General features: G+C 40.7%; 1 protein-coding gene and 1 pseudogene across 1 annotated transcript; one reads left to right on the top strand and one right to left on the bottom strand.

Annotated features, from left to right (window-relative positions):
• Positions 1 to 250: 250 nt before the first annotated feature.
• Positions 251 to 9,643, top strand: LOC135672097 (protein argonaute 1B-like; annotated as a pseudogene).
• A 1,425-nt stretch (positions 9,644 to 11,068) lies between these two features.
• Positions 11,069 to 14,800, bottom strand: LOC135650054 (phytosulfokine receptor 1-like). The gene has a single exon (XM_065169146.1). The coding sequence runs from the start codon at positions 14,525 to 14,527 to the stop codon at positions 11,348 to 11,350; it is 3,180 nt and encodes a 1,059-aa protein (XP_065025218.1). The 5' UTR covers positions 14,528 to 14,800; the 3' UTR covers positions 11,069 to 11,347.
• Between the last annotated feature and the right edge of the window lie 283 nt (positions 14,801 to 15,083).

Below are 15,083 nucleotides of genomic sequence, written 5' to 3'. Positions count from 1 at the left end.
TTGACGGTCTGGATCGTCTTGGCGTTCTTTCTGTGCCTATTTCTGGGTGTGAAAAGAATTTAGCTTTTTCCGTGGGAGCTTTTGTCGAATCCTGCCACGTCGGTACCGTCTTCTGGTGGGCCTCACCTGCAACCTTATGAAACATCTAGACCGTGACAGCGTACAGTTATTGCGAGGACTCGTGGGTCCCATCATTGCGAGCATTTATAAAGGAGGCGGGACCCACGTGCAAAGCCTCGTGTATCGTGGTGCGGGCTGTATCTGTTTTCTCGGTTCGGGACGACTCCCTCTCTCTTTACTCTTTTGTGGAAAAGTAAAGCGAAGAGAAGGGCGGGAGGTGGTTTCCAGCGGCCATCGGCTGGTTTCTCGGCAACGGTAAAGCGATTTCCTTGCTCTTGCGCAGTTTTCTTCTTCGATCCTTAAAAAGATCAGCTCGATTTCGTTCTTTATCGGCCCTTTTTCTAGCATCCCGCATGCTTGGGGCACTAAAGAAGTAGATATTTAGTTCATGTGAATCCTTCGTTGTCCGGTTCCTTCTCATTTGGGTTCACGTAATTTTCGTTGCTCTGTGGTCTACGCGTTAGGGTTCGGTTGTTGTCGAGATGCAAGCAGGCATCTTGGGATGAAGATGCTGTGATTTAGCTTCACAAAGTATAGCTCTGCGATCCGGGTGCTAACGGGTTACAGATAGTAGGGTGTTGTTTGTTCATAGATTTTGTCGTTTCTTGTGGATCTTACTATATTTGCCCTTTCATATGGTTTTGGGCTTTCTTGTTGTAAATTGTTGTGCAGTGAGCTCTCCTTTCCCCCTTTTTGCTTTATGGTTTTTGGTCCGGTTAGGAAACTGTAGTAGTTTAATCATCGGATCATTTTTGTCTCTTGCCACTTTTGCGGGGTTTCCTATACCTTAAATCCTTATTATACAGTCAAGTCTCTTTTTCTATAAATTGATGCTTTGTTTACTTCCTCTAGGATGTAGAATCGGTTTGAAGTTTCGATCTTCCAGTGTCATATTGTCACTTCTTCAATTTTTGTTCTTATGCGTAGGGTGTGTTGCACATGCCTGAGAACATTTGACAGCTCGACTTGGTTAGATGGCTTCGTTAATATTGAGTTGATTTGATGATGCTCTGATAAATTGCACAAATCATGGTTTACGAACGGTCCATCGTTCACATTTTGCTGCTATAATGTTTTATCATAGTAGATAAAATCATCTTACATGATCCTAATTCATGCCCTCAGGTTTTGTAATTTTGAAGATTTAGTGGGCCGTCCAAGTTTTAATATCTAATACATATTGATTTCGAGTAACCATGCTACTAGGTTTGGTCAAAAGACTCGAACAAAAGAACCAGACGCCAATGTGTTCAGTGTACCCAATGTGTTCAATTCTATGAATGATATTCAAATTAAAAGATACAGTAGCCCCCTTTTGATTCTGTGCTCTGTGTGTCCTTGTAATTTCATCTTAGAAATTGCCTTATATTGTTGTTCTCTGTAATTCTGTATACCTCCGTACGGTACTCGTTGTTTGCAATTAATCGATTGACTTTCCAAATACCATCACCGGTCCTTCTTTCGTCTTGATTGATTGTGTCATTTCAATCGTAATGACAGACGGAACAAAGAGATGAATGAATGTTCTTTTGGGAATTGATCAGTCATGTCATTTCAGTTATAGTGGTCGATGGGAAAGAATGAGATGAATGAATGATCTTTTAAGAAAATGTAGATGAAATCCAAGTACTACTGTTGGGTGTATCAAATAAAAATATGTTCAAGATTGATATATTGACACACTGATTTACCATAATAGTAACAAAATCAATGCTAATGGAGCCTTGGGAAGAAATATTTCCTTTTTGCATATGCCAATTATGGCATTTCCTCTATTATAAATAGACTCATCCAAGTAAGTATTTTATCGTCAAGGACGAGACAAATAGAACAGACGTTTTGTTATTCTTCTAAAGTCATAAGCTAGGATAACTAGCAAAGGTGCTTGATCAATAAAATAGGGCCTTGCTGGTTACAAAATTTTCTGCTTGAATGTATATTTTTGTACTATCTTGGTTGCTGGATTTTTTTTCTGTCATCATTGTTTTATCCAAAGCTGGCGTTCTTATGCAGTTGGACATGGTGACCAAACACAGAGCTGAAGCTTCTGGTGCAGCAAAGAGCTTTTTATATCAAGAGGAAAGTGGCACCAGTGTGCGAGCTGGGCTTCAGCGGCCATCAGAGAGAGGTCCTGCTCCACAGCTACAGGAAGGTGGTGCAGGAAGGGTTTGGGCTCCATCTGGTCCTCGGCAGCCTCATCAAAGTGGTTGAGGTGGTGGGGGATATTACCAATGCCGAGGGAGCTGACTGCAACCTCATGATGCACAGCAACCAGGCGTGCCATCCCACTACCAAGGCCATGGTGGGCTTTGACCCAGAGGTGAAATGCCACCTCAGCAACAGTTTGGTGGATGCTGGGGTGGACATGGTATGTCTGGGGGACATGTAATTGATCCCTCAGCTGCAGGTACATCAAGGCCATTGACTCCCGAGCTGCACCAAGCAACACAAGCTCCTTTGCAAGCCACCCAAACAACCCCATGGCAGGCAAGTTCCTCGTGGCAGCCAGAGATCTCTGCCATCGAGTTTGCCAAGAAATTTGAACAGCACTCTGTTCAAGGTGAAGCTTCATCTAGTCAAATAATGCAGCCCGTGGTTCCATCAGCATCTTTCGACGAGTCTACGAGATTTCCAGTCTGCCCTGGGGAAGGTACCTTTTGGTACCAGATGTGTGGTAAAGGCTAATCATTTTTTTCTGCTGAAATATCCACCGAAGACCTTCACCAGTATGATGTGAGTTTCTTCTCCCACCTTAACTGCTGCTTTAATAAACATTCTTTTCTTTACATACCTCAGGATTGACCTATAATTGTTTTGTAATTACGTATTATCAGGTCTCAATTATGCCAGAAGTTACATCACACAGTGTGAATCATGCTGTGATGCAAAAGCTAGTTAAGCTTCATAGGGAATCTTACTTAGGCGGATGCCTTCCAGTCTATGATGGCAGGAAGAGTCACTGTACAGCCGGACCACTCCCATTTACCTCTAAAGAGTTTCAAATCACCCTTAATGACGAGGATGATGGTTCAAGCATGGAAATGTTTTCTGCTAGACCAACTGAAATGCCTTTTTGCAATTTTATAATATACTTTTGTTGTAAAATGGCCATCTCTTAGTGGGAGGCAAGCTATTTCACTTTTAAACCCTTTTTATTATATAGAATGTTTGAATATCTTGAAAGTGTCATCCTTCTGTCGATTGCTAAAATGATTCGTATACATCATTTGTGTCCTGAAACTTGGGATCAACAGTTTCCCAGTTGATGAAAGAGGTACAATGAAGTTCGTTGTGCAATATTTTCAAGAGACACGGTTTTACAATCCATGTCTTGAAACACACTAGTTGGCTTTGCTTGCAAGTTGGAAACCAACAGAGCCCAAATTATGTGTGTTATATCAGTATTTTAATTTTTTCTGTTTAGTGCATCATACATTTGATCCACATTTTAAAGTTTATTGTTGTGCATATAAAGCTTTAGATTAAATGTTCAGAAAATGTATATCAACATTTTTTTCAATCGTCTGCTGGTTTGTAAGATTGTCAAGGGGCAGAGATATTCTAAGAAGTTGAATGAGAAACAAATTACTGCTCTTTTAGAAGTTTCATGCCAACATCCTCATGATCGGGCGCTTGATATTGTAGAGGTATTATTTTGGAAAGTAATAAGTTGATTTTATCCACATAGTAGTCTTTTCCTTGTCATTCAACATCACATTTTAGTGCCATAGTGACTTAAATTATGAAAGTTTGTCATCAATGTCAATGATAATTCTTGACTTGGAACTCAATTTCAAGCTATTCATGCAACATGATAAGCGTGTTTCCTCACTGGTTTGGGTTCTTCAGTCTTCATACATTTTTATCAATATGCAAAGGAATTATGGCTTGATGTATTAGAGGACAACTTATTCTTGCATATCCCATTTTTTTTTCTTCTTTCTCCTTTCAGATCCTTGTCCTACTGTCTTGATTTGGCTTTGAAACTAAGTTTGATGCTTAGTGTTGGCCACTGAGGCAGTAACGTGCTGAATGAGCTGGTTAATTTTATTAGATAGGAACACATTTAGATTGGGGAGTAGGGCAGTATTCTTGAAGATACTTCTAATTTGGTCTTCCAACTGTTTAAAAGTTATTGTCTTTCACTGAGCCTTTACAGCTATTTGGTTGGACTGAGTTGAAGTGGCTGGTGTGAACTTGCAGAGTGGTTATCCAAAAATTTATTGAATCTGCTTGCACTTACTGTCAAGGCATGTTTGATTTAGGTATAAAGGGGAACATGGATTGGTATTCTCATCATCCCATCAAATAGAAGAGGAATAAGTGAAGTCCAATTGCAGAAAGCAATATATTATGTGTCCCCACAAGCATCCTAAAAGAAGGTTAACAATTATATGAATAGGGTTGGGTATCTTTGCCACAACTTCTCATTTTGTTTGGTTTGGGATTTCTAGGTGCTTTGGAACTAAAAGCATGAATCCTCATTCAGAATATTTTCTTGATCCCTGGATTTGAGTTCCCAACTATTTTGTTTAGGCATCATCTGTTTCATCTGAGATGATCTCTGTCTGCAGGTCAATATATCAGACCCAGAGCTGACAATTGACATAAGGATATAAAATTAAACAAGATTGTGAGCATTGAGGGCCTAGCAATTAATTGGTTTTACATCGTTATTTAAAATTTTGCTGTGAAATTCTGTTTTAAGCTCTGCTAATTGGACCCTTTAAATAACCAAAAGACCAGTGCTGGCATTAAATGACCCTGCTATATGTTGAGGGCCTTCAAGCTCAAAGGGGTTCAAAGCACATTTGTACATAATTCTAATGACTAGAATTGACATAACTATTTTGTGTATTTGTAACTTTTCACATGCCATGTTTCTACAGACAGTTCGTCGGAATGCCTACCATGAAGATCCTTATGCTGAAGAATTTGGCATCAAGATCTGTGACAAATTTGCATCAGTTGAGGCTCGTGTTTTGCGTGCACCTAGGGTAAATGGATATCACAAATACATTTCATATTATCATTATCTTTACCTTTTTCTATCGTAATGATGTATTGCATCTTTTTGTTTCTATCAGGCTAAAATTCAATGTGATCAATTTCATCTTTTTGGTTGTGCAGCTAAAGTACCATGACACTGGTAGAGAGAAAGTTTGCTCGCCAAGAGTTGGCCAGTGGAATATGATGAATAAGGTATTGGCATCGGACTGCATCCGATGCCTTTTATGTTGTTAAACCTGCATATTTATACTAATTGATTCATTTATATACCTTATGTGCTTGCATTTATTGATGATACTAAAATATACTTCTGGCCTTGGCAATAAGACTTTCTTTTGCATGCATGGCATGCATGGCACACACGCACTATTTTGTATTCTACAAAAACATATGCTTTGAAAGATTTGACACATTACCAGCCAGAGGTTAAACCCCACCATATACTTGTGGATCTCTGGGTTTTATGCGAGCCATTAGTTACATATCCTTAAAGCTAAGCCCAAGCTGCAACCTTGATATCCCTCACTCTCTTGTGGTTAAAAACGAAAAAAGAATTGCTATCCCAACAGTAAAAGAATTTAGTAGATTTGATGTTGGTGACTTATATCTGTCCTTCTCAGATGCTTTAATCATGTTTTTCCTCTCTATCATATGCATCCAGAGGTATATCACTTAGAATTGTAGTGCCTAAATAGGCATATGGTTCCTACTTCACTAGTTCCTCCAACAGTTAAGACTATAGTACTGGTGATTTATGGCTGCCTTCCTCAGATGCTTTAGTCCTGTACTTCTCTATCAAAAGGTGGATCACTTAGAATCACAGTGCCTAAAACATATGATTTTCTACTTAACTATCTTCCCCTAAGAAGTTAAAGGTCAGTCTTTATTAGTTGTTGATAGAATCATTTTATTTTGTACTGCCATGGTCAAATGCAGTTCTGATTCTATGTTACAATAAATTCTTTGGGTTGTGCTTTGGATGTGTCCTTGGTTCTGTGGTTCTTTTCATGTTGTCAGCTTATTTAATGGTTATTTTAAGGTGCCTAGTGTCTTTCATGTATTGGTTTCCCCAAAAGGATGTAAGAAATACCACAGCTTCCTGATTAATCTACCATTTGCAAATGGACTTTGTCATTGTATTATGATGTGTGGGAGTGAGTTTCTCTTGACTTACTGTGGAGCTAATTGGTTGCTGTATGTTAATAATGTATGTCGGGATTAAACAAAGTAAGTTCTGTCTTGGCAAGGAGAATTGATGTCAATGGTGTCCTGTTCTATGTATCCTGAGACTTGCTACTTGACTCTTGAACCTGTCTTCAGATGTATTAAAGTAACATTACTTTTGGCCTTGTCTGAGACACAATATCTCATCAATTGGTTGGTCTATGTGTAGTGAGGCATTAAATAATTTGAACAATATGTTATTTCATAATTTGACTATCTAAAGTCAGATTCACGATATTACAAGTGATTGACATACTCAAGGAAGCATGACACTTGCCAAATCAACAGAAAGAATGGAACTCTGGTCTTTGACTGTCCTGCAGCACAGTGCTTGTTCAGTCAATCTGCTGTTTCTGTGACAAACCTTATATTATTTTTTCTTCTCTTCCTTAGGGTCTATCATTGGATGTTTCTTTGAGGCTTGTGTAAGCTCAAACAACTGAAATAGGACTGATAAGGGTGGTGTGAGATATTCTTCTTTGTGTTGAACATTACCTCGACATTTTCTGTGTTGGTTTAGTTATATGCTCATGTGCATGTTAAGTGACATACTCATCTGGTATCTTTTTGGCCTTTGGGACGTTATTGTTTTGTTAGAATTTAGAAATATATGTTGCACCAGTCTTTAAATTTTCATGCAGAAAAATTAACAGGCCTTACTTTTTCTCTGATATCATCTTTTTTGTAATTCTACAATTCTCTATGTATTTCAGAAAGTGGTGAATGGTGGGTGAGTGTAACAGTTGGACGTGTATCAATTTTGAACGAAATGTTCCAGAAGGTGTTGCTTGTGACTTTTGTCATAAGCTTGCTCAGATGTGCCAGATATCTGGAACAGTATGTTCTTATTAATACATGTCTTCTGTTTTAATTCGATTTAAATGCTGTGCATATGATACCAAAATAAGATGCTACAGATCAGTCCTGTTGGCTAAATTTTTGCATGAATTTGCTCTAGAACCTATCCTTCCTCCATTAAGAGCTCGGCTTAACAAAGTGGAAAGAGCATTGAAAGTACACCATCATGATGCAATGGGCATGCTGCAATCTCAGGACTGACAACTTGATTTGCTTATTATAATATTGCCTGATAATAATGGTTCTCCAGATGGTAGCTTCCTGTCATTCATCATATACAGTTTAATATGGTTTTCCACTTAACAACAAATGGCCTAATCCATGGGTTTTCAAAATCTCCCTGGTGCCTCGTTCACTTAATGTTCTTATCTTTACTGTTATTGTAATGACAGGTAATGTAAAAGGGATATGTGAGACAGATCTTGATTTAGTTTCAGTGTTGTTTGACTAAACATGTTTTCAGGATGAGCAAACAGTACCTTGCTAATGTTGCTCGCAAGATAAATGTAAAGGTGGGTTTAGATGCATAATATTTGTTCATTTTTATCCTGTAATCATGAAGAGTATTTTGATGGATAGGTTGGAGGTAGCAACACAGTTCTTATGGATGCATTGTCAAAGCGCATACCTCTTGTTAGACATACTATTATAATATTTGGTGCTGATGTTACACATCCTCATCATGGAGAGGACTCCAGCCCTTCTATTGCAGCTGTCAGATTTTCTTCCTTTACATAGCTATTTTCTTACCATGTTTTTTTCTTTGGATTTCGATGCTTACCTTGCTCTCAGTTGTTCTTCAGGTTGTCGCCTCCCAAGATTGGCCAGAGGTGACAAAATATGCATGGTTGGTTTGTGGTCAGGCCCATCGCTGAGAATTGATTCAAGATCTGTTTAGAGAGTGGCAAGATCCTCAGCATGGAACAGTTACTGGAGGCATGATCAAGTATGAATAACTCATTATGCATAACCAGTTCTTCTTTGAGTATTAGTATATTTTGTTTCCTGCACTTGTTTCCATGCTAAGGAAATAATCTGTTACGTATGGGATTTTTAGGGAGCTTCTTATTTCCTTTGAAATAGCTACTGGGCAAAAGCCTCAGCGAATTATATTCTGCAGGTATACAATTCAGAAATTTACTTGCATCTTAGTACTTCATCTGTCATACAGATTCACATATGGTCTCCTCTCTGCAGGGATGGAGTAAGCGAAGGGCAATTTTATCAAGTGTTGCTTTTATGAGCTTGATCAAAAAAGTATGATAGCTTGTCACCACTATACTATTTGTTTTTCCAGTGCTGCTATTCTCCAACTTTTTTCTTTTTCTGGATTAGGCATGTGCTTCTGTAGAACAAAATTATCAACCACCAGTGACTTTTGTGGTTGTCCAAAAACGTCATCGTATTAGGCTGTTTGCTAATAATCATAGTGATTGCTGCTCAGTTGATAGAATTGGGAACATTTTGCCTGGTTAGTCTCTTTGATCACTTAAAAATATTGGTGTCTGCCTGTTGGATTTACTAGAATCTTGAAAAATGACTTTGACATGGTGATCTGCCATTGGAATTTTTTAGGAACTGTAGTGGATTCTATGATCTGTCATCCTGACTTTTACCTGTGTAGCCATGTTGGGATCTGATTAACCCCATCTACTCACTGTGTATCGTTGTTATCTACAAGTTCTTTTATGTATTGGCAAATCTGAAGGAGACAAGAACTGACCTTGTTTTATTTATTGGCCATGAAGGGTACAAGCTGACCTGCACATTACCATGCACTCTGGGACGATAACAAAGTCACCGCTGATCAGCTTCAAACTTTGACAAACAACCTTTGTTACATGTAATATCCTACCCTTAAGTTCATCCCCTTCTGTGCTGGTATCTATCTATCTATCTAACTTATGGTTGCATTGCAGCTATGCGAGATGTGCCATATCTATTGGTACCTCTGCTTCCCAACCTCGGATTTTTCACTTTGCAATGGGAATGGTTTTATTGCTGAACTTATCCTATGGTTTTTCGAACAGTGCCGCCTGCATATTATGCTTATCTGACTGCTTTCCGTGCCCAGTTTTACATGGAACCTGAGACATCAGACAGTGGTTCTGTGGCAAGTGGACCAGCTGGGGGTGGAGTTCCTGCCGGAGGACCAAGCAGTACAAGGGTTGCTGGTAGTGCAGCCGTTAAACCTCTTCGGGCACTAAAGGACGGTGTCAAGCGAGGCATGTTCTCTTGTTGAACCTTCAAGTCCCAGGTGGCCTCTTATGTTTGCAGCTTACGGTTCAACTGTTGAGGTTAATGTTTACGCTAATCGGCTCCAAGTAATTGAGCCCAAATGGTTCCTTAGTTGTATGTTGGCAAAATGGTGATAGTGACAATGTAGATTGTAATGCATGCAACTTTCGACATTAAAAATGCCTGTTACTGATATTGGAATGTTGAAATGGTTCTCCAGAATGTAGCAATTTGCACGACTATTTTGCAGTCAAAAAGATGCGAGGGGTATTGAACAGGTCGCACAAAAGAACAGGCGTTGACTTTTTTGCAGTCAAAAAGATGCGAGGGAAATTGAACAGGTCGCAGAAAAGAACAGGCGTTGACTTTTTTTTTTTTTTTTTGGTGGTTGGTCTACAGGTTTATAGATTGAGTAGTCTAACTTAACCCTCCAATGGTTGCGTGGAAAACAAACTGGTCTGAGACAAGGGAGTGTTTAATTTACTGATATGGTATTTTTTTCAGTTAACAATATTACCTCATAATCTTCTATATTTTTTGTACAAATGTAAAGCTATTTCAAGGTGCTTTTCTTCGTGATTAAGAAATGCATTAAAGGAATTGGTTAGCAGTTGTACTTTCGGCATTAAAAGAGTTTGTTAGTTTGTTCCTTTTTTATTTGACAAACTGTACTATCAGTTTTCTTTCGAATTCTATTCTATTACACCCTCTCCATTCTACTATATCACATCGGTATCACCATGAGAAGGTGTTGATCAAAACTAATATATAATATATTATTAACTTTGTATTTTAATCAATAAATTAGACTTAACGAAATTAATAGGTCAATTTATTTCATTCGATCAAGTGATGATAATTGATATTATAATCGATTTAATATTACAATATAATAAGAGACCCGAAAGGAATCACTCTTAAAACATTTTGGATCAATTACAAAATTAACATATAGTTATCCCATTAGATTGGATCGTAAAAATTGTTTATAAAATACTAATAAATAAAAATGAATCTCCAAATGGATCAAATAAATACTGAAAGTCAGCCTCCTGATAGGAACATTTGTGCCCACAACACCACCAGCAAAGCACAGGTGAGGAGAGAGGAGAAAGCGCAAACCTCAGGCAAATCAAGAAGAACATTTTGAACAATCTAAATCACCAAGCTGTTACGTATTGCTTCGAAAATTGGGATTGAGCTGAAGGAATTCAACTCTTGATATTGAATCTGATGCTGATCCAAGAACAAAATTTGTCATGCTTACAGGAGCTTTCATATTTTGCTAGACCATTAATTTTCATCTCAGCTCACTTCACTAGTGATGGATTAATATGTAATTTTACTCTTTCAATGAGATTGAAGATATATTATATAGAATCAAATTCAATCTTTTGTTTCAGAATTCTATATTTTTTGGAAAGTCGATAGAATCTCAGTGGAGTCGAAAAAAAATGAAAAAAGAAAAAAAGGTGAGAAGCTTATGTATATAGAAACATGATATAATCATGTCAGGAATTAATAGTAGAAGAAACATACTCTGTGTATCACATAGAAAAATCAACATACCACCACAAGTCCTTTCCTAAGTTACTGAGGAAACCAACACTGATCCATGTGAAGCAAAAGCCAAAACAAGTTTTATCTCTAATAATACAACTTAAGCTTTGCATATTTTATCCTGTAACTTGAGGTGAGACCTCATTTCCATGTAGAAGAAAGAAAATAACCAAAAAGAAAAAAAGAGAAAAAAAAAAAAGAGAGGAACTCTGAGCATTGAGGTTTTGTGTAGAATATACACATCTAATTGTTTATCGACCAGGTATTAATCCAAGCCACTTGCTAGAGTTGCCATGCTACACTAAGAAACCTTCAGTTTTCTTATGGCAATGGTGTTTCACTTTGGCAATTGGCCAGCAAGACAGATCTCCTCGAGCCATGCAACAAGTTGATTGGTTGATGGCCTCAGTTTAGGGGATTCATTCACACATAGGCATGCAATTTCAAGCATCCTCAGTGTCTGGCTGTTGTCACCATCCGAATCAAACATACACCGATCGAAAACTTCAGCCTCCCTTCTGTCTTTCTTCTTCTGAAGCACCAATGACACCACTTCCCGGCAGCCTTTCGGTTGGCACATATCGACAGGCCTCCTACCGGTGAGTAGCTCCAAGAGTACAACACCAAAGCTGTATACATCACCCTTAAAAGTAGCGACAGGAGATTGTCCATACTCGGGAGGAATGTAACCTAAAGTTCCGACTAAATCTGTTGTCACATGTGTCTCAGTAGGCAAAATTAGTCTTGCAAGTCCAAAATCGGCCAGATGAGCATCAAAATCTTCATCTAGGAGGATATTACTCGACTTGATGTCACGGTGAAGTATATGTGGCTCACAGGATTCGTGCAAGTAGGCCAATCCCCTAGCGGCCCCTAGAGCTATCCGCAGCCTTCTTCCCCGCTCTAGCATTGAGCTGCCTTCATGTTTCTCATGAAGCCAGTAGTCCAAGCTCCCGTTCTCCATGTACGAGTAGATTAGCAGGCGATCGCTGCCAAACTTGCAATATCCTTGCAGCAAAACAAGATTCCTGTGCTGAGCTCTGGAAAGAGTTTCCACCTCGGCTTGAAACTCCCTCTCCATCTGAAAAAAATCACCGGAAAGCCGCTTGATAGCTACCTTGCGTCCATCAGGCAGAGTAGCCTTGTAGACGAGACCGAATCCTCCACAACCGATGATATAAGCCTGATCAAAGTTGTTGGTGGACTTCAATATGTCATCTATGCTTAGCTCCTTGTCATCCTTGTTAAACAAAAGAACTAGACTGCAACCAGTTGCGTCTGAGCCTTCATCTGCATGTGCTACCACCCTTGCATGGTCTTCGTGCCGTCCAGAATGATGTTTTAACACAATCCAGCTGACAACAGCAAGAAGAAAAATTGCCCCGAGTCCAATTCCAACTGTTATGCTCACTATGGCATTTTTGTTACTTCTTCTGACTCCTGATGGTATAAGATCTTTGGAACCGCAAGGTGACAAGTGAAAGCCACAGAGCCCAGGATTCCCTTCGAAATCAGAACTCGAGAAGGTCGAAAACTGGCCTCCAGTCGGGACTTGTCCAACCAAATTGTTATATGCCACATCAAACTTTGACAAAAAACTAAGATTGGTTAGAGAGGCAGGTATGGTTCCTGTGAGATTATTGTGTGACAATTCCAAGCATTCTAAGCTTGTCATGCCTGAGAGCTCTGTTGGTATGTTCCCTGAAAGATGATTCCAACTCAAGTCCAACACATGGAGATCCACAAGTTTCCCAAACCCTGGCAAAATATGCCCAACAAGCATGTTATTACTCAGAATCAGCGACGGGGGAAACCTGCTAACCTGATTATACTGCAAGCCCTTCCCACTCGAGTTTCTCTTAATGAAGAACGGGAAGTTCTCGATCGAGCTAATTTGCAGTGACTTACTCCCAGACATAAGCCTCTTCATCTGTGTCAAGCTATTCGGAACCTCCCCACTGAGAGAATTGTTTGATAGATCCAAGTAGAAGAGGTTCTCGAGATTCCCAAACCATATAGGGATTGTACCAGATAAGTGGTTCCATGAGATGTCCAATACCGTTAATTGGGTCAAGTTTGCCAGCCACAATGGAATCGTACCCATAAGAGCACAGTTTGCAATGACCAGCAACTCCATCTTCTCGAATCCTCGAATTCCATCAGCTGGCATTACTTCACCACTGCGGAAGTTCCGCGTCAAGACCAGACTAGTGAGTTTGGGGCAGTGCTGTAGAATTTGCAAAGCTGCTGATATGTTAGAGAAATGGTTACCGGTGAGAGAAAGATCAGAGAGTTGAGTGAAGCTCTTGAAGCTGGTGGGAATTTCTCCGGTAAGATTGTTTCTAGCAAGATTTAAGGTCTTAAGCTGTACACATTGAGGAAGGATGCCAGGGATAGGGCCAGAAAATGAATTGGAACCGAGATCAAGGGTGCTTAATCTGGCCATGGCAGAGCAATTGAGATCGATCTCGCCGCTGAGCGAGTTGTTGTTCAGATTCAGCACCCTAAGCGATGACAAGTTCGACAATGAAGAAGGAAGATTACCAACAAGTTTATTGGACTGAGCCGAAAAAGCTTCGAGCTTTGCAAGGCTACCAAAAACATCAGGGATAAACCCCGAGAATCTATTCAGGGAGAGATCAATCTCGACAAGGTTCGAAAGATTGCTCATGTTTGTGATCAGATTGCCCGAGAACCGGTTCCCCTGGAGGAATAAGTGCGTCAAGGATGCCATGTTGAAGAGGTCACCAGGAAAATCTCCATCGAGGTCATTCATACCGAGCGAGAGCTCGGTGAGGGAGATGCAGTTCTTGAGACCTCTCGGGAGATTGCCGTCGAACATGTTGCCTGCGAAGCGGAGAACCTGTATCTTGGCTGAGGAGTTGCAGATACCAGCATCGATAGGGCCATGGAAATCGTTGGCAGTGAGGTCCAAGGAGGTGAGATTGCTCAAGCCTGCAAAGATCGGGTGGTGGCCGGTGAAATAGTTGTAAGAAATGTTGAACACTCGGATCGCCGGAAGGCTCAAGTTCGACGGAATCTCCCCTTCAAGCTGGTTCATGCTGAGATCGATAAACTCCAACAGAGGTAACCGGAGCAGCTGCGGAGGAACTACTCCTTGCAGAGAATTCACGGAAAGGTCGAGTCTTCTCAGCTGATCCAACCCGGCAAATGAATCAGAGATCGAGCCCTTCAAGCTCTTGTTGCTGAGATCCAAACCGACCACCCTCCTCCCGTTGATGGTCGGGGGGCCGCAGGAGACACCAAACCAGTCGCAGCAACCGGAAGAAGAGCCATTTCGGCTCCATCCCATCTTCGCCAGATCGATCTCATTCGACAGCCCAAGCAACGCGTTGAGATCCTTGGAATCGCAAGTCTGGTTCTGGGAGAAAGCCAGTCGAGCCCGGATTAACAACGCGAACAGCAACAAGCAGCATGCCGGGAGCGACAGCGGCGCCGGGAAACCTCCCCTGCGTGTCATCAACAGGGAGAAGGGGGTAAAGGAGGGTCTTTTCATGCTAAAAATCCAATTTTGGGAGCGCCCATCAACGAATGCCAGGGACCCTTCGCTTCTTTGCTGGTTTTCGGGATTCCAGCCTCGCAAGAACAGGAAGAAGAGGAAGAATTGAAGCAGGAAGCCGGGACACCGTGGAGAAGCGACGCTTTCCAAAATCGGACAGCAGACCGAGAGAGGGAAGCATCCAAAGCGAGAGAGAGAGAGAGAGAGAGAGATGGTATTGTTTTCTTTGTGGTGGTCACTCTCTCTTGCCCTCTTTTTTCTCTCGTCTTCTTTCCCGTGTATTCTTTTCTGAACGCCACGGAATTTAATACTGCCAAGGGGAGAAATCTTCGTCCCCGTCTCTCTGTCGTCGATGTCGTTTGCCAAAGATCTACGGCGGCTAATGCAGCTGAGGGAGAGAGAGCGGCTGTGGGAACCCACCGGCACGAGGTGGGGCCGCCAGTAGGTCAAAATCTCCGACGCACCGACGGCGTGGGCGACGTTGACTGCTCATACCACATCTCTTCTCACCTCCTTCGCCCCAACGTTGACTTGTGGTTGGTCGGATGTTGTG

The sequence above is a fragment of the Musa acuminata genome, chromosome BXJ1-4 (genome assembly GCF_036884655.1).
Source record: "Musa acuminata AAA Group cultivar baxijiao chromosome BXJ1-4, Cavendish_Baxijiao_AAA, whole genome shotgun sequence".
In the NCBI taxonomy this organism is placed as follows: Eukaryota; Viridiplantae; Streptophyta; class Magnoliopsida; order Zingiberales; family Musaceae; genus Musa; species Musa acuminata.
This window is presented reverse-complemented; position numbering and strand designations above follow the sequence as displayed.